Here is a 16,268-nt window from a genome sequence, read left to right as displayed (position 1 = left end):
CACGATCATTTTCTTTTCTTTTTTTTCTCTTTATTGTCCCTTTCTTTATGTACAATTTGTATCATTATTATTGGCTGTTATTGATTGAATTTTCAATTACTCTACCACTCTTATTCTAAAAACTGAACGAATCCTTACGATGCTCCTATACTCTTGAGTTCCTGATACTTTTTTGTTATTTTTGCTGTGTTTTTTCTTTGTATGGCCTCTAAATCTTCAATACTATACGGATGAGGAAATATAACGAATCTTTTCATAAATTATTTGGGTATTATTATACAAAATTTATTCTAGTCTGATTCATTCAAAATATGCTGCTGCACAAATTCACGAGCAATGACAGAGCCTTTTTCATGATAAATAGCTCCTACGATAGCCTTCACTGAATAAGCAACAACAGTTTCCTGACCTTTTAAGCTATTTGGATCCGACTAGAAATAAAATGTGATTAATGTGATGACAAAATTTTAGCACTAAGAAATTTTCAACTTACCGAAGCGGGCTTCCATCGTATCAAATTATCTATGCCTAGTTTCTTTCCTGCTAAGAACAATCTCGCATTTTCAATTTTTTTCTCAGAAAAATTCTGCTTTCGTACTGCATCTTCTGCAATATGCAAATTCAATACACGTTTTCCTAAGGATGCAAAGCGTTCTTGAGTTGGACATGAGGCATGAAGGTAAGATTTATGCGTCAGTGCTTGCGTAACTAAAGAAGGAGTGAGGGAGTGTTGTTTTGCGAACGCTTGTAGCTCAACCGAGGATCCTTCTTTATAAATGCATCCTTTGTTAGAGGTAGAGTACGTTCGAGTTCGGAGTGTGCGATTAGCAAGATGCCTCCACATCATCAAATATATATAAGTGTGGGCGATAATAAACGTATTGTTAGAAAATTTATAGAATAAGACTGCTTTAGGTTGTTTTGCTTTGATGGTGGCTTATGAATTTTTCTAGATTGCGGACTTCGTCAGCGCTTTACATTTCAGATCCCTCCCTTTGCTTCTTTAATCATATAAGCTTATTCTATTTCGTAATATACTTTTCATTTTCATTTTCTCTTTTCTTCCCACTACACTTCTTACGGATACTGAGAAAGCTCTAATCAGCCCTCTCGATTAATTTTTTGATAGTTTTGAAAATTCCTTTTATGGAAATATTAATAAACATGGCAAAATCTTATCTACTATAATATCTTCGTTATTTTAAACAGGATTTTCACAATTCCAACAGTTTTGCGTAATCATCTGGCTTCATCAATGTGGAGCATTATATTCTAATTTATCATATCCGATTTTCTCGATTTTGTTTAAATGACTTATGACTAAAGGGAAAATATCCACTGCATTTCTAGGCGCGCACAACTGTACAGAGGACCATATTATTGAAGCGTGGAGCATTCAAATCCTGAAGAGTACATATAGTACATAACTAAGGCTGCTTACAGGATGGACACAGTAGTGGCAGTAAATTTAATTTTGCTGTATTTTTCGAGGCGTCAGTCGTTGAATTTTAGATTAAATGATCACAGCGACCACGATGCTGCAAATGAAGTTTTTTCCGGAAAGATATTAACTTTCGCTTGGGACATTGAAAGGCAACTATGGCTTATGCTCAATTCATCGGAGAGATCACATAACTCAATTATTATTGAGCACCGGTGACATATCATAACTGAGTTCTCCGCACGAGATTCTTTGATTGAAAGATCGATCCCTACCTTAAAGTCGGCAGTAACTGCGATGTAAATTGGTGCGACTGAGCTACAGTGAGGTATCGATATGTGAAATACTTAGAACAAAAAATTTCAATAGTTTTAAATCAATAGCGTAATGTACTTTTTTACGCAATTATAGTGATGTCAAAGATCGATGGTGCAAGTGCAGTAGCATATAATACCAAAATTAGTATTATAGACTAGGGCCAGTATTAGAGAGTTTTGAAAAATAAAGTCTATTCTACCGTTCAATATTATTGTCAGCTCTTGACACAATAAACTTGAGTTTCTTTTCAGAGACACAGTTCAATACAGAAATATAAATTGATATAAACTATTAATTACGTGGATAAAGTGTGCTTATATGCACTTAATTCTACCAAACCATTTTAATGATTCTTGATGTAGACAAAAGATATCAAAGATTAATATGTGATTTGATTTGAGCGACAGTCTATTTAAAATCGAGGCCACAAAGTCTTAGCACCAATTTTAAGTTAATAATAGAGTAATTAACCGTTTAATTACCTATTAGATATGTTAATAATTTTGTCCAGTTATAATTACCCTTTTGCATTAAATGATGTCTGAACTTAGAATTGAACGCCATTACCTGTCATATATGCAATAATGCATTAAAGACTTTAACTTGTGGCATTTACCGTGCTTGTCTTTTCATTCTTGTAATTCTCTCACTTTTAACATACCACTGAGCCCCTATTTTTTTTTGCCAGAGATTCTTTCCTTCTTGGAGCACCATTGAATGGCGATTATTTGCCACTTAAGAATAACGAATCTCAAATTGTGAATAAACCTAGCTTCTTCTCCTTTGTTCATTTTCTTACAATTCCATTATATTTAAAGCAAATGTCAGTCACGCAATCACATACTTCACCGCTTTACATCCATGACACTCTTCCGAACATCTCAAACAGCGCCGCCATGGAGATCACACTTGGTCAGCTCAATCTTAGTGTTTACACAACGCTCTTCCATTCCCATTCTATATGTTTCAAAGATTTCCTTCTCAATACAAGCACAGTGCTGAAAGAGCTTGGCGTACCACCTATAGATAGAGAGTTACTAATCCTCTGTGCTGAACGCTTGAGGAGAGCATTTATCGCCTATGATATGTCTCCTGAAAGACTTGGTATAGGGGAACAAAATGGTATAGAAGCCAAGTCAAACAAATTCATGCGGAGTATCATCGCGAAAATAGCCAGTATGACACTAGAAGAGCTTCATTCTGCTGGAAAAGAGACGGGAATGGGAAATTTTGAGAGTATTGGCTATTTTGAAGAAGAAGCAGCTATTAGTGAACATGAAATGGACAGTGAACATTTCGTGCAGGAAATAGCGAATAGCGACCAGGAGGACGAAGAGCCATTGGTCTTTTCCTTAATGAGACTCGGAGAGCAGCATCCAACTCCCTTCAGAGCTCTGGTTAACAATGAGAAAAATGAGCCAAGGCCAATGTCAAGCCTCGTTCGAAATACAAGTAATGATATACATATGTTGGAGCAAACAATTACACCCTCAGCCTTAACTCGGCATTCCAATGATATTAATAACGAGAATATGGCATATATCGAAAGACGGCTGCGTAGATTCAAGATAATGCCACGAGAAGAAGAAGGGCGCGAGGAGCTTCCTCCTTATACATGTACATGTTTCAAGCAGGGATATTTAATGATGAAGGTAGAATTCCGACGCCCAGGAATCATTCCAATCAGGAGGCCATGGAAGTAAGTTATTTTTATACTAGTTGATACTGTATATCCTAATAATCTTCGATTTTTATCAGATCAGTATACGTACGTCTACGTGGGACAGCTCTTTGGATATTCGCTTCCGAACCCCAAACTACCGAACAAGAATCAACACCCTTGTATCATCTTTCGCTTCAGTATGCTGAAATTGGAGCTGCGACTGACTACCGTAAACGGCGATTCGTCCTTCGATTACGTACTGCGACCGGGCCACAGCTACTCCTACAAGCATCCAGTGGGTTTGACCTGCTGAACTGGGTGGAGCATCTCCAAATCGCAGTTAACCTTGCTGTTCCGATTGATGATCGTCCGATGCCATGTTTTGTAATGGCACCTCGGAGACGCCAGAGACTATGCGCATCACGCTGCGTATACACAGGGCGAGCGAACGAAGACCAAGCCATTGATCAACTGTGGCCATATATTCAAGAATGTATATTTTAAATTGGTAAATTCAGGCACATGTGTTACTACTCAGAAATATTTTTTATTTATTTATCAATATGAATGTTATTCATGTTCACGTATTGCATCTGTCGTTATGAAATCAATAAGTGTTTTCTCTATTACCTCTCTTCATCTCATTATAGTAAGTATAGCTTTTATCCTCAGAAGCAACCAGTATAGAGTCGACAGCAATTTTTTGTTAATAAAACGGGAAGATGTGTATAAATATATTTACACCGCGAGAAATGATTTTCAACATTCTATATCACCCTCAGGTTGGTATGGGTCAAGTTGTGTATAAAATATGGGAATATCTTCAACAAGTCGATTCCTATGTAGAGGAAACCATTTGTTGACACATATTTAGCAGTGAAGAATATATTTCGAATATAATCACTCACCGTATCTGTTCGAGTAAAGTCTCATCATCCCACATTGGATCATACCTATATTTTAGCTGAGCTTCGAAGGGATGGAAATCAAAAGGAGATGTAAAATCCACTGGCGAAGACAAATAAATCTCCGGAGAAGATATCGGGAAATCCTTGGGTAAATGAACTAAAAATTTCAATTTGTCAATTCAATTATTGATACATTATAGTTGAATAAATTTTACATGTTACGATAGCCTGGCAAAACTTATCTCTAAATACATGACCCTTTATTCGCATTTTAGCTACAATTTCTTCTGTTGGTTCAACACGAAAATAAAAAGCCATGTAGCTGTAGTGCTTCGTGTCGCACTCCAGAAGTGTTCTGTGTTAGAAGAAAAATCAATATTAGCAACCAAATAAGCTAGTGGAGTGTAAATTCATCTACCTTCGAAGAGAATTCGTAGTATACTCAAAAAATTTCCTCCTTCTTTCAGATGCGCGAAGATAGAGTTGTGTTGCATCCACAAATGATTTCTGAATTTGAGGAAGATATTGCGCAATCAAAGTACCAGGTTTCATGGCCGGAAGCTACGAAAGGTTAAGAGATGTCAGTAAACATTTTGTTAAATTAATACAAGCAGTTACCTTAATTTTAAGTATTTTCCCTTCCCATTCCGAGTCCACTTGTATTCGCTTCTCCACCTCAAGCCCATCCTCTAAATCTTCATCCATTCTATCACCATTGGACGTTCCAAAATTATTCTGTAACTCTCGTTTTGGCTCAATAAATCGAATGGTCATGAGTCCTTGCAAAGTAAAAAGTAAACAGGGTGAGCGGAATAGCTATGAAATATGTTTCGAGGTATTCACCAGCTGTATCCTCTGCTCCCCCTGCATATGTAGGAACTTGAATTGGAATTCGAAATTCAGTCTACATAGAAATAACAAACAAGGAATTTTGAATAAGGTACAGTTACCATAAGAGTTTTGAGATAGCTACTCACGGCTTGCCGACCATCTTGCTCTCGTGATAAGAAGCATTCCATATCAGTAATATGCTTAAGTAATCTATATTCTTGCTGTATCCGATGAAAGCGAGATTTTTCTACTAGTGTCCGTTGAAATTGCTTACGTATGGGAATGTCATAAAGCGATACATTTGGCACGTTGGAAAAAAAGACATTACCTTATATTGGTCGCGAATTCTTGTTATTGTGTTAAGAAGACGTTCCTTACCCTGCCAAATTACACTTTTATTTGCATCTTGCTCGTATATATTTTCGAGAGAGACCTGAAAGTCGGCATACTGCTTCGATTCTACTATCCAATCTGGTGGAAAATTCAATTCTGACGGGTCAAAAATCATCTGACCTATATAGAGAAACAAAAATAGCAAGAATATTTAGATGTTGTCTGAAGAATTTTCCTAAATTATAAAACGATAATTTACAAGAAATTATATCGTTGTATATCACAATATCTATCCCAAGACGATCACATGGAGCGTTTTCGCGAAAATATGGATCAGAAGAGCGTAGATATCTTAATTGAACAAACTCCGCATTTTCGAGGAGATGAATGACCCAAGGTCGGATAGACGTGTCGATGCGATGTAACTGGAATCGCTGGTCATTTCTCGCAGCCATCCTATGACAATATATACTTGTCAAACGTCAAAGACAGACTTAACTACCGTAATTAAAGTAAAATGCCCAGAAATTAAAATGTATTCTACATTTAATCGAATTTCCAGCACATGTGACGGCTTATGGCTTGGAATAGGTTGAATGAATAATATAAATCGCACTCTCGAAGTTAACACGCCTACAGAAATCGACCATATATGAATAGCTGGACATAATGCTTCAGGTATGTTCTTGGTGTTCTAGTGGCAGGTTTATTAATAGGGCATCTTGTGTGGGTTCAAAGACAAATTCGAAGCGTGGATTCAACGTGTCACGTCAATCCATGCAGTCTATAATACGCCGCGGCGCCAAACCTTTTTCATCAGAGATTCGTGTTCGCTCTACTGCAAATATATCATATCGCTCAAATATACTTATTCAAATTGTGATTGGCGATAAATTAAGGCGTATCACGGCCCCAAGAATCTTGTCTATCTATCAATACTCGACCGAGTCTCACTTCAAAAGCAATGACAAAGAATCTAAGGATGAGTTCAAGTTAAATTACGGAAAAGGCAAGCTACTATTATTGGATCTGATAGTTCCTGGGTTTTTTTATTAACTTGAAGTTTATTTTTTTAATTTACTTCTAATATTTATCTTTACATTTGACTGGCATTTAGCCATCCAGAGTTTACGCAGCGATCTCCCTATTTTTTTCGAGCAAGGCCTCCGAGAACGCGAAATTTACTCTGCAAATATTATTATTTCGGATCCACGCTATACGGGTCTTAAATTTCGTGGAAAACTCGCTTATTTTTCTGTTGCTGAACTTTTGCGATGGAGTCTAGGACTTTATTTCAGTGATATTCGTTTTGATATCTTAAGTATGCGTGAGGACGGTCCCGAGCGTTTACATATTCGATGGGTACTCGAAGGTACTCCGCGCTCTCTATTGCGTCTCTCAGGAAGTAATACGCGCTCAACATATGAGGGCGTATTTCTCTACAAATTCGACACTCGTGGACTTATCTATGAACATAGACTGGAGAGCATTGTTCCTGCACCAAGTCGAAGAGCTGTGCTATTTCATGGAGTTACAGGATGGCTATGGTGGAGACTGAGATATGCATGGCAAGCCCAACGTCGGCATCAGGAATTGGGTGTTAATTTAGGAATAGTGGGAGCGAAAACGCGACATTGGGAAAACTTTTGCAGAAAGCACTCTCGATAACAAAAATACGACCGCTGTTTTTTATATATTTGTTGCCATACAGATGATTTTGTTTGCGACAGAACGTTTGCATGGCGAAAATGTTCATTAGATATCTATGCCTTTGCTTTTTCTATTCCCTAGTAAAAATATTATGAATATCCAACAAGAAATAATACATAGATAATATGAATTGCAAAGCCACATTTTGCGTCATCTGCTTGACGCTTAAAAAATATTTAGCGTTATTATTCTTACATACGAGGTTTGTTGTCGTAAACACATCGAATCAACATGGGACTTTCGATCTCCAAGCTGCTCTCAGTAAATCCATTCATTCTCATATTTGCACACATGCAAGTTTTTGATTCTTTTTTTTTTCATATATTTTTATAGGGCTTATTTGGCAAGCGAGATATGAGAATTTTGATGGTAATTCTGCTTAGAGTCTGTTGAATAGAGCGGCATCTGAATATCTTTCGTAGGTTGGCCTTGATGCCGCCGGAAAAACCACTATTCTGTATAAACTCAAACTTGGAGAGATCGTGACCACTATCCCGACAATTGGTAAATATTTTTAATTTAATGTTATATCATATAGAAATCAATATTTTTGTCAATTAAAAGGATTTAACGTGGAAACCGTGGAATACAAGAACATCTCCTTCACTGTATGGGATGTGGGAGGTCAGGATAAGATCCGCCCACTATGGCGCCACTACTTCCAAAATACTCAGGGAATTATTTTTGTTGTCGATTCCAATGACCGCGATCGGATTAGTGAAGCGCGCGATGAGTTACAGCGTATGCTGAATGAAGACGAACTACGGGATGCCCTTCTCTTGGTATTCGCAAACAAGCAGGATCTACCAAATGCTATGAACCCCGCGGAAATCACGGATAAACTAGGGTTACATTCTTTGAGACAGCGACAATGGTATATTCAGGCAACTTGCGCGACAAGTGGAGATGGGCTCTACGAGGGTTTGGAGTGGCTGTCGACGAATCTTAAACGTATGAGTTAAAGGGATATCCGTCTTCTATTCTATAAAGATTTTTTTTGGTTCACCCTTTCAATACTCTTACTTATCTCTTTTTTAGAAAATTATTAAAGTAAATCCAATTCAGATGGTTAAAACCTTGAATCCTAAAAATTACTAAAAATATATTGATATATATACAAGAAAACTAGAAACTATTGAGATGCATTATTTTGTCATTATAATCGTAAAAAAACGATTCTCGCGTGAATTGCATTAATCTGTTGCTAAACAACTTCTCAGCACTCGTCTTGACCGAAGGACTGACCCTATTAAGAGTTCACTCACATTTGATAATTGTTTACCATATGAATTTCCTTCTCAGCACTTTTTTTTAAAATATCCCAAAATAAATTAATTGAGTAAAAAAAAAAATACAATACAATTCATACCCCATTATATGTTGAGTGCATTTGAAAGGACAAGAAAATAAGCGTATGAAACATATTTGCCACACGGTCTGTAGTTTTTGTAAAGCTTTTCATCCCATTTTTGTTTTATCTCCCTCCTCTTAGAAAAGTACGATGTAGGATATTGGTCTCAAACTAACCTGCATGAACCAGAGCACCACTTGGTCCTGGAGGCAATTGAGGGGAATTTTGCTCTTCCTCTTGGACATTGAGAATCAGGTAGAAGTTGAGTAGTAGAATGGATATCAATGCGATGCTAATAATTATTGGCCCAATCAAATCATCTAACATTTTTAAAATGTGTTAAAATCCACAAATTACCGCAAGTATTTGTTGTATTCTTACCGTAGGAGCCCTCTTCCCTTCTTCTAATCATGATGGCTCTCTTTTCGTACCGATACACCGCATATATTACACAGCCAATGCATAAACACATAAATAGTGAACTAGAAAAGCGTCCGACAGAATCACCAAAATTCATCAATATAAGGCTAATTCCTGCAAGAATTGCAGTGAAATTAAGCCAGGAGAGGAGCGTGTGTTCGTTGGCGTAGAAAATTAGAGATTCTCCATCCACAGCAGGAGGAGTTCGTGGTTGTTTTTGGGATGTAGCTCTATTGGTCGGAAAACTCTGTTTACTTCGGCACCCAGCTTCTAACAGAGTTCCAAGAGACCACGAAGAAGCTCCCGCCGATAACACGCCTTCATCATTAAAACGCTCTTCTTCCCCTGCTTGTCTAGCTTCGAACCCTCTATCCCTGATTGCGTCATAGTTGTTGTGTGACGATAGTTTATTTGCAATTAAAGGTGATTTTTCGGTAGTGTCAACTACGGAAGATATAGAAGTGCATTTGCTCATATCCTCTTCGATCGTGACAGAAGTTGAACTTTGTGAAATTTTGGAAGAGCATCCACCCTCTACTGTGCCAGTATTAAGGCTCGTATTAGTTGTTGATCGACTGACAGGAGGACGATGCGAATGCTCTGATGGTAAAATATATTTTCGTATATCTTTATCGACCCACGGCAACTAATTTTCGATACAGATCATTAAATATTTATAGCAAATAAAGAAAAGTTCACACCAAATGGTGAAATATACCCAAAAAGGCAACAAAGATACTCGAGACTCGTAAAGCGATGCAACTGCATGGACAAATTTAGAGAAGTGGGCAACCTCTTCAATCTAGCAAAAAAGCTATCAATTAGCAGGCTAATTCGCATTCAATTTGCTATTTTTTCATTGACTCACGAGTGGACTCTGCTTCAGTTCCTGTACCCATAGGGGAGGATCCTGCCCATACTCAAGCTTCAATTTGATCTCTAATACCGCAAAAGGGAACTTGCATATTTTTGGCTCCTCCTCCTCTCCAAGCTTTGTCTCCACTGCTTCACTAGGCTGCCAGAGCTGTTCCGATCTGATACCTTCCTCTCTTGCGACAACAAAATCAGTATCCAGAGATATTCTTACACTCTCGTCACCAGGAATTTGGAATGCCGTCCGACGATAAACTGTCCTTAGAAGTGGCTTCAGCCTTTGCTCGCCTATAGTGATCTGAATCTCCCGCGCAAGCTGTTTATAACGTTCTATCATTTCATCTGGTTCTCCGTGTCCTCGCATTTTCTCTGTCCCACGTTCTATTACGTCTGTATCTCCGAGTAAAAAAGCAGAAACACTCCGACCTTTTATGCAGAACCGATCTTTAGTCTCGTGTTCTTCTCCAGTCCAGTCTCCATGGTGACGCTTTCGCTCCACAAACACGCGGGAATGGGTACGGCCATACCATCGTAATCGGATCACCTCAGCTCCCTCGCGTTTCTCAACTCGATCTTTGTAAAGATTCAATTCGTCATTATCAAAATACACGGACGTGATTGTATCAGCTCCAGGATTACTGGTCTGGGGTTGAAGTACCGGTAGATGTCGGAGTACAAAGAGTTTAAGTGGATAGATATTGTCGATATGCACCCAATACTTAGTACTCATTCTTACAAATCTTTGAACATCTGGAGTGGTAGCCTTCATCATTTTTCCTTCTTTTTGACCCTGACGTCTTTGCAGATCGAACAATTGAGACAATCTTAATATCAAAGGATCCATTTGATCTTCGCGGAAGGACGACTTCAGGTTTAAGCGCGTCATGAAATGGGATTTAATTCGAAAGGGGGTGCGTTTATCATGCTTTTTTAAAATCTTAACAAAGCCAGTGTAGTTAAGGCGAGAAAAGCGAGTGAGTTCCTGGATATCATGAACAAGATGAAGCAGGTTGCGGGAAATGCTGTGTTGAGAACTGTCCTCGAAATTTGCGCAAGATCTGATATGCTTCTCAAGGAATTGAATGCGACGATTAATCTCGCCGAATTTAACATATTGAAAACTGTACACCTGTACACAAAGGGGGCATTGAAAATTAGAAATAAATAAAGAGGGAAAAAGTCGGGAAAGGCTAATGTGAATGTTATGCGTCAATACCTTATCCAGTTCCTTTTCTAACAACTCCACAAAACATTCCTCTTCCCTTTCACCAAAAACTTCCCCGCCTGTTGTATTATCAAAAAGGCATTGCTTCAGCCTATTATAGTCGAGATAATAGAACCGCCATGAAGGAAGTATTTGCTTCTTGAGTTCTTCTCCAAATTTCATTTCTGATTGAAAGGGACAAGTGTTGTTCTGAAGAGCACCAAATGCTTAGAATCGTTTGTGGAAAGAGCTCTATAGGTAGAGCTCACGATAATGATATGCTAAGAAGGGGAATGAGCTCGACTTATGTCAGAGTGTGAATAATTGCACACGTGGATATTAATTAGACAAGTCGTAGGAGTATACTGTCAAGGAGAAATAGAGAGACAAAAGGAGATAAGCTCATACGCCTAAGAAGAAATTAAAAAATGCCCGAGGTGAAGTAATCCTCGCGTATCGAGTATTTTTGGTATCGGCGGCAAGAATTGGATGGAGATTACTAAATATTTGTGTAGCGTCTCGTGAACAGGCGTGAGAAGACCCCATAAGTCGAGAATATTTCGAGTTTAATCGCATGTAAACTCGAATTACCTCTCCTTGCTTCCCCTTCCTATGCAAATATACTTTTTACTTTTCTTAAAAGTGTGAGTTTTGATAAGGCGTAGCAAGTTTCAGATGATAATCCTTCTTTCAGAAAACAGCTTATATCACATAAACTTCGGTGGGATCCGACTCTACTGCAAAGCTGTCTTACAAATTTCCAAAAGGGAAATTCATCGTACGCATTTAAGTCATGTATGCTAAGATTTACCATTTCCTCAGCTCATAACTTGGATATTCACGCGCTGATATATTAGGAGCCGTACGACCAACTGTGCAAGGTTGTGCCAATAATATCAGTCAAAATGATATCTATATTACGAAATCATCTGTGAATTTGCATCTTGTGTTAAAAGGAGTAATATAACAACACATTATTGTCAAAAAAAGAAAACACATTTACCAAAAGGAAAATCAAAGGGAAAATGTGCAATTTACAATAAAAGGAAGGAAATGGATGGAAATTAATGTAGCAAATCTAAACTGCCTTTCCATTTACTGTCGGTATATCTTTTTTTACTTGGTCTTGCCACCATTCGACGTAGTTATCAAATAATACCGGCCATGCACCCATTTCATCCCACTCACTAAGATCAGTACCAACGGATGTAACGAAATCGTAAAAGCTTACCCACTGATCTTTATTCACAACTTTTAAAGGTTTTTTCTCCTAAGATATATTAAATGAGAAAGTGTTGCCATTTGGAGCTCAACACTACTTACCTCAAGGAATTGCGAGAAGTGCTTAACATGTGGATATTTATTCCCTTCTAAGAGCGAACTCCACATTGTAACTGCAGTCTAAAATATTCCCCAATACAAAAATCATATTAGATTGAATATCAAGAAGTAAAAAAAAAAATATCATATTGAATACAAACTTCGACAGACATGCTCTTCTGACCTCGATCCCTCGCAAATCCAAAGATAAACTTGTAAAATTCTTTGAATTGTACCTGATCAACTAGTAGACGCTCCAATTCTGATAGTTTAGCTTTAAGTTTCTCTACAGAATCGACTTTGAGTCCACGCATTCCGTTCAGCCATTCCATTTTCGTGAATTGACCTAGAAATATCGTATTCAATGCCTCGTCATCCTACTAACCCTTATATAAAAGACTTGGCATACCCATAGTTGCCGCGTTTAATTTCCAAGCAAAGACTAATACGATCGGCTATATTGAATAGGATTAACTAGACTAAATATCTATATTCAGAACAAAATATCATCTGAAAACTCACTGAGTCAAGTGAGAGTCCAAGATCTGACACTAATCGTTCAATTCCTTCTGGTCCAATAATATCGGGGTCTTCAGAATCTAAGGGTAGTATAAAATACTGAGAAAATAATCATCAAAATTCAACATAATAAGCATTATACCTTTGTAACGATCAAAAGAGTCTATGCACGCTCGATCAGAGAAGTCCGCATTCTTTGATTTAAAAAAAAAAATACGTGAAGAGATAGGTTAATCTACTTAACAAGACACAGAATAAATAGGACAACTTGTTGTTGCTGTTTTTTCCCCCGCGAACCGCTATTTATTATATTAAATATATATAATTAACGAAATCGCCTTTATTACATCAAAAAATTTCTCAAATCACTTGCGTAGTCGACTTTATTGATGCTGTTGCCACTTTTTTTCCTGATACCTTAATGGCTTCGTTAAACTTTGCCGCTGCGCTAATTGATCCCGATCGCTTGCGTTTCGGTGGCATGATAACCCTTCAGACCATTTATATTCTATTAGTATAGAAAAGGGGTGGAAATATAAGATTAGTTGAAATTTAGCTCTATACTTTTATATTACATTCTGCTAGCCCACCTTGATATCGAACATTAACTAATAAACGTAGCCAAAATTTTAAAATAACTCGAATTAACCAAGCCGCAAAATTCTCTCGAGCTTCCTTGGTTAAAATTATATACGAGGTAGGTGAAATAGATAAAGAAAAAAAGACCTATAAATAAAGAATAAAAATTTGAAGATACAAGTACCATAATATTATGCAGTGGCAATCTTTCCACAAATTTTGAAAATAAAAAACCCATTCTAACTATGGTATTTAAATATTGTGGTTTATATTGTGTTCAAGAAATATGTCGTATAGCGTTTTTTATGGCTTTTTAAGTTCCATATTTCAAATTTGTTTACAAACCCATAATGTGGAGAGAAAATGTATTCAAAAGTTAAAGTGAGCTATAAAGCACGAAGAGTATATATATTATACAAAAAAATAAAACTTATATAAATCAAATAAATCACTAGTCATACATGAAAAAGAAGAACGGAACAAAGGCAAGAGTAGGAAAAAAAACCTTCACTGAGAATCATAATCGTGCGGAGTTATCACAATTTCTCTAGCTTGGGCAAACAATAATTTTGATTCTTTTCTTGCAATATTTACTATGCAATATTGATTGCCTAAACATTAAATCATTAGAAAAGAAGCTCGAGTATGTACAGCCAAAAGTTGCCTTATTACCACGTGGCACCATGAACTGTCCACCTGCTGACAATTCGAAGGTTGTTCTATGCACAGTAGCTTTGATTCTCCCACTAATCACATAAAACACCTATTCGACTAAAGTTATAAGGGAAAGACATGCTAAGGCTATATAAATATATCTACCATTGAGCTCTCTCTTGAATTCTTATTTGGCTTTTCTGCACCCACTGGCAAGACAACAATTCCAGAAGAAAAGAACTCTCCCTCAGAAAACACTTTTTGGAACGAAAAATTCCTAAACTGTTTAGGGTTAAATTGAAATGGAGTAAAGGCAATTCCTAAAAGAAAAGTAAACTGGTTAGGTTTGAGTTATAATAGCGTGAAATTTAAATGAAATTACGTTTAAACTGCTCCTCATTCGAATTAAAGTCATAGATAGGCATGTCAGGGATAGATTCCACAACTTCGTCCATTTCCTGCTCTTCTGGATACAGAGGTGGTCTGCGCCGAGTGTTTCTTATCAAGGTAAATTCTGCGAAATCTCCTTCTGTCTCTCTCCGTCTTCGATTTGAACCGGTTGCACTATTCCAACTCCTACTCCCTCCAGCTTGTCCATCACTATTATTATTACTAAACTCGTAATCATGAATGAGTTCACTCTGCCTGTATTCTCGGCCTTTCCCTTTCGGCACTCTTCTATTGAATTGCCCTTCAATATCTTCATCTTCACCTGAGCTAAATGATAATCTTTCCTCTATTGATATACCACGTGAACCTCCACTGACATCTGTCTTCTGATTTTCTTTTCCCGTTAAATCAAACCCAAACTTGTTTTTTGGTTGCTCTAAGAGTGCATTTCCAATGGTATCGTGATTCTCGACTTCTTCCTCGCTAGAATAGAGCCCAAAATTTCCTTTAAGCAGAGGTAGTCGGGGTCGCGCCGATGCATGCTTTAAAAATGTAAGCCCCGTTCGTTTTCGACGCTTCATAGGGCGCTCTTTCTTCTTCTGATGTCGTTCTGGCTCAACTTTCGGGACCACTACGTGAACGTAAGAGGTATCCTGATCTTGATTTGCCCCAGAGATAGGAGGAAGTGTGGGAGGAGATGGTTGACGATGGAGCGGCAAGAGTCGGCGGTTTAGCTGTGGAGGAGAGTTCTGATGGATTGTGAACTCTGGAGGAGATTGAGAGAGACGAAATGTGGGAGAATACTGTGGCTTTGTTGCTATCTGCAACCTGGGTGATTGAGATTGTGATTTTGGGAGTGAAAAGAGCTTTAGTGGTGGAGATATTTCTAGAGGAGATTGCTCAGACTGCAATGGGGAATGTTGAATTCGTGGAGGTGAAGGAGTGGGGACAGCAAGCGAGGATAATGATGGCTGGCCAGGCGATGATACATTGTGTAAGACCGAGTTAATAGGGGACTTTCGCTCTGCTTCTTCTTTATTAATGGGGCTGCTATTGCTGCTGCTACTACTGCTATCGCGCACAGGGATTTCAGAGAAGTCAAGTTTTCTTCCCACCGGACTGAATTTAGAAGAAGGAGAGTCATCAAATTCGCCTGACAATTCGTTAGCAAGGAGAGAGCTAGTTGGGGTGTGAGATACCGGTGAGAAATTTGTTGCTGTCACTGCCAATGATTTTGAAAAAATATAAAAGAAAATTAGATATAAACAAAATTGGTGATAACGAATTGTATTTAATATAATTAACCTTTAGATGCATTAGGTTGGTTTATAAAAATTGCTTTAGGAATTGATAAATCGCGATTCAAATTTGGCAAAATGGTGGTATTGGCCTCTATAATTTAAAATGTCGAATCATTTGTAAGTAACTTTCTAGAAAGGGATATTTAATGAATATATACCATGAATATCTGTATTCTCCTCTTGTGCCGGTAGTAATGAATAGTCTTCAGTCACCGTGTCATTCCCGAAAAAATCGCTAATATTATCTAGACCATCTGCATCTCTTCTTACGCTACGGTCAATAATAATGCCAGTTTTTCTAGTCGTGAATTAAATGATGTATTGGTTAAAAAGAAAATAAAAAGATGGATGAAAGCTATCTCACCTTCCCCTTACCCCGACATCAGCAAATCGATTCCCCTGTGTTTTCGTTCTTTCCCTCCACATTTATCACAAATACTAAGCCTGAAAACA

The 16,268-nt window shown here is 37.7% G+C and overlaps 8 protein-coding genes across 8 annotated transcripts; 3 read left to right on the top strand and 5 right to left on the bottom strand.

Moving 5' to 3' along the window:
* Positions 1 to 290: 290 nt before the first annotated feature.
* VTP21DRAFT_2759 (mitochondrial 54S ribosomal protein mL57) lies at positions 291 to 847 on the bottom strand (the record flags this gene model as incomplete). Its single annotated transcript, XM_069392986.1, has 2 exons — positions 291 to 431; positions 494 to 847. The coding sequence occupies 2 exons, from the start codon at positions 845 to 847 to the stop codon at positions 291 to 293; spliced, it is 495 nt and encodes a 164-aa protein (XP_069250007.1).
* A 1,733-nt stretch (positions 848 to 2,580) lies between these two features.
* Positions 2,581 to 3,926, top strand: VTP21DRAFT_2758 (uncharacterized protein; the record flags this gene model as incomplete). Its single annotated transcript, XM_069392985.1, has 2 exons — positions 2,581 to 3,458; positions 3,518 to 3,926. The coding sequence occupies 2 exons, from the start codon at positions 2,581 to 2,583 to the stop codon at positions 3,924 to 3,926; spliced, it is 1,287 nt and encodes a 428-aa protein (XP_069250006.1).
* Positions 3,927 to 4,181: 255 nt separating this feature from the next.
* On the bottom strand, positions 4,182 to 5,949 carry VTP21DRAFT_2757 (uncharacterized protein; the record flags this gene model as incomplete). Its single annotated transcript, XM_069392984.1, has 9 exons — positions 4,182 to 4,260; positions 4,331 to 4,487; positions 4,546 to 4,685; positions 4,749 to 4,891; positions 4,949 to 5,109; positions 5,174 to 5,234; positions 5,308 to 5,430; positions 5,490 to 5,674; positions 5,754 to 5,949. The coding sequence occupies 9 exons, from the start codon at positions 5,947 to 5,949 to the stop codon at positions 4,182 to 4,184; spliced, it is 1,245 nt and encodes a 414-aa protein (XP_069250005.1).
* Positions 5,950 to 6,271: 322 nt separating this feature from the next.
* VTP21DRAFT_2756 (uncharacterized protein) lies at positions 6,272 to 7,162 on the top strand (the record flags this gene model as incomplete). Its single annotated transcript, XM_069392983.1, has 2 exons — positions 6,272 to 6,503; positions 6,612 to 7,162. 2 exons carry the CDS (start codon positions 6,272 to 6,274, stop codon positions 7,160 to 7,162), a joined length of 783 nt encoding a protein of 260 aa, XP_069250004.1.
* A 273-nt stretch (positions 7,163 to 7,435) lies between these two features.
* On the top strand, positions 7,436 to 8,166 carry VTP21DRAFT_2755 (uncharacterized protein; the record flags this gene model as incomplete). The annotated part of the gene is made up of 4 exons (XM_069392982.1): positions 7,436 to 7,465; positions 7,538 to 7,573; positions 7,627 to 7,708; positions 7,769 to 8,166. The coding sequence occupies 4 exons, from the start codon at positions 7,436 to 7,438 to the stop codon at positions 8,164 to 8,166; spliced, it is 546 nt and encodes a 181-aa protein (XP_069250003.1).
* Positions 8,167 to 8,726: 560 nt separating this feature from the next.
* VTP21DRAFT_2754 (uncharacterized protein) lies at positions 8,727 to 11,235 on the bottom strand (the record flags this gene model as incomplete). The annotated part of the gene is made up of 5 exons (XM_069392981.1): positions 8,727 to 8,875; positions 8,937 to 9,621; positions 9,694 to 9,777; positions 9,844 to 10,977; positions 11,065 to 11,235. 5 exons carry the CDS (start codon positions 11,233 to 11,235, stop codon positions 8,727 to 8,729), a joined length of 2,223 nt encoding a protein of 740 aa, XP_069250002.1.
* An 895-nt stretch (positions 11,236 to 12,130) lies between these two features.
* VTP21DRAFT_2753 (uncharacterized protein) lies at positions 12,131 to 13,374 on the bottom strand (the record flags this gene model as incomplete). The annotated part of the gene is made up of 8 exons (XM_069392980.1): positions 12,131 to 12,322; positions 12,376 to 12,453; positions 12,534 to 12,718; positions 12,782 to 12,827; positions 12,895 to 12,971; positions 13,034 to 13,085; positions 13,160 to 13,190; positions 13,265 to 13,374. The coding sequence occupies 8 exons, from the start codon at positions 13,372 to 13,374 to the stop codon at positions 12,131 to 12,133; spliced, it is 771 nt and encodes a 256-aa protein (XP_069250001.1).
* A 603-nt stretch (positions 13,375 to 13,977) lies between these two features.
* VTP21DRAFT_2752 (uncharacterized protein) lies at positions 13,978 to 16,241 on the bottom strand (the record flags this gene model as incomplete). Its single annotated transcript, XM_069392979.1, has 7 exons — positions 13,978 to 14,081; positions 14,143 to 14,233; positions 14,290 to 14,444; positions 14,507 to 15,736; positions 15,820 to 15,906; positions 15,974 to 16,113; positions 16,180 to 16,241. The coding sequence occupies 7 exons, from the start codon at positions 16,239 to 16,241 to the stop codon at positions 13,978 to 13,980; spliced, it is 1,869 nt and encodes a 622-aa protein (XP_069250000.1).
* Positions 16,242 to 16,268: the final 27 nt, after the last annotated feature.

Source organism: Calcarisporiella thermophila (assembly GCF_041956535.1).
Source record: "Calcarisporiella thermophila strain CBS 279.70 unplaced genomic scaffold VTP21scaffold_15, whole genome shotgun sequence".
NCBI lineage: Eukaryota > Fungi > Calcarisporiellomycota > Calcarisporiellomycetes > Calcarisporiellales > Calcarisporiellaceae > Calcarisporiella > Calcarisporiella thermophila.
The sequence above is the reverse complement of the archived record's forward strand: the minus strand, read 5'-3'. Positions and strand labels throughout refer to the sequence as shown.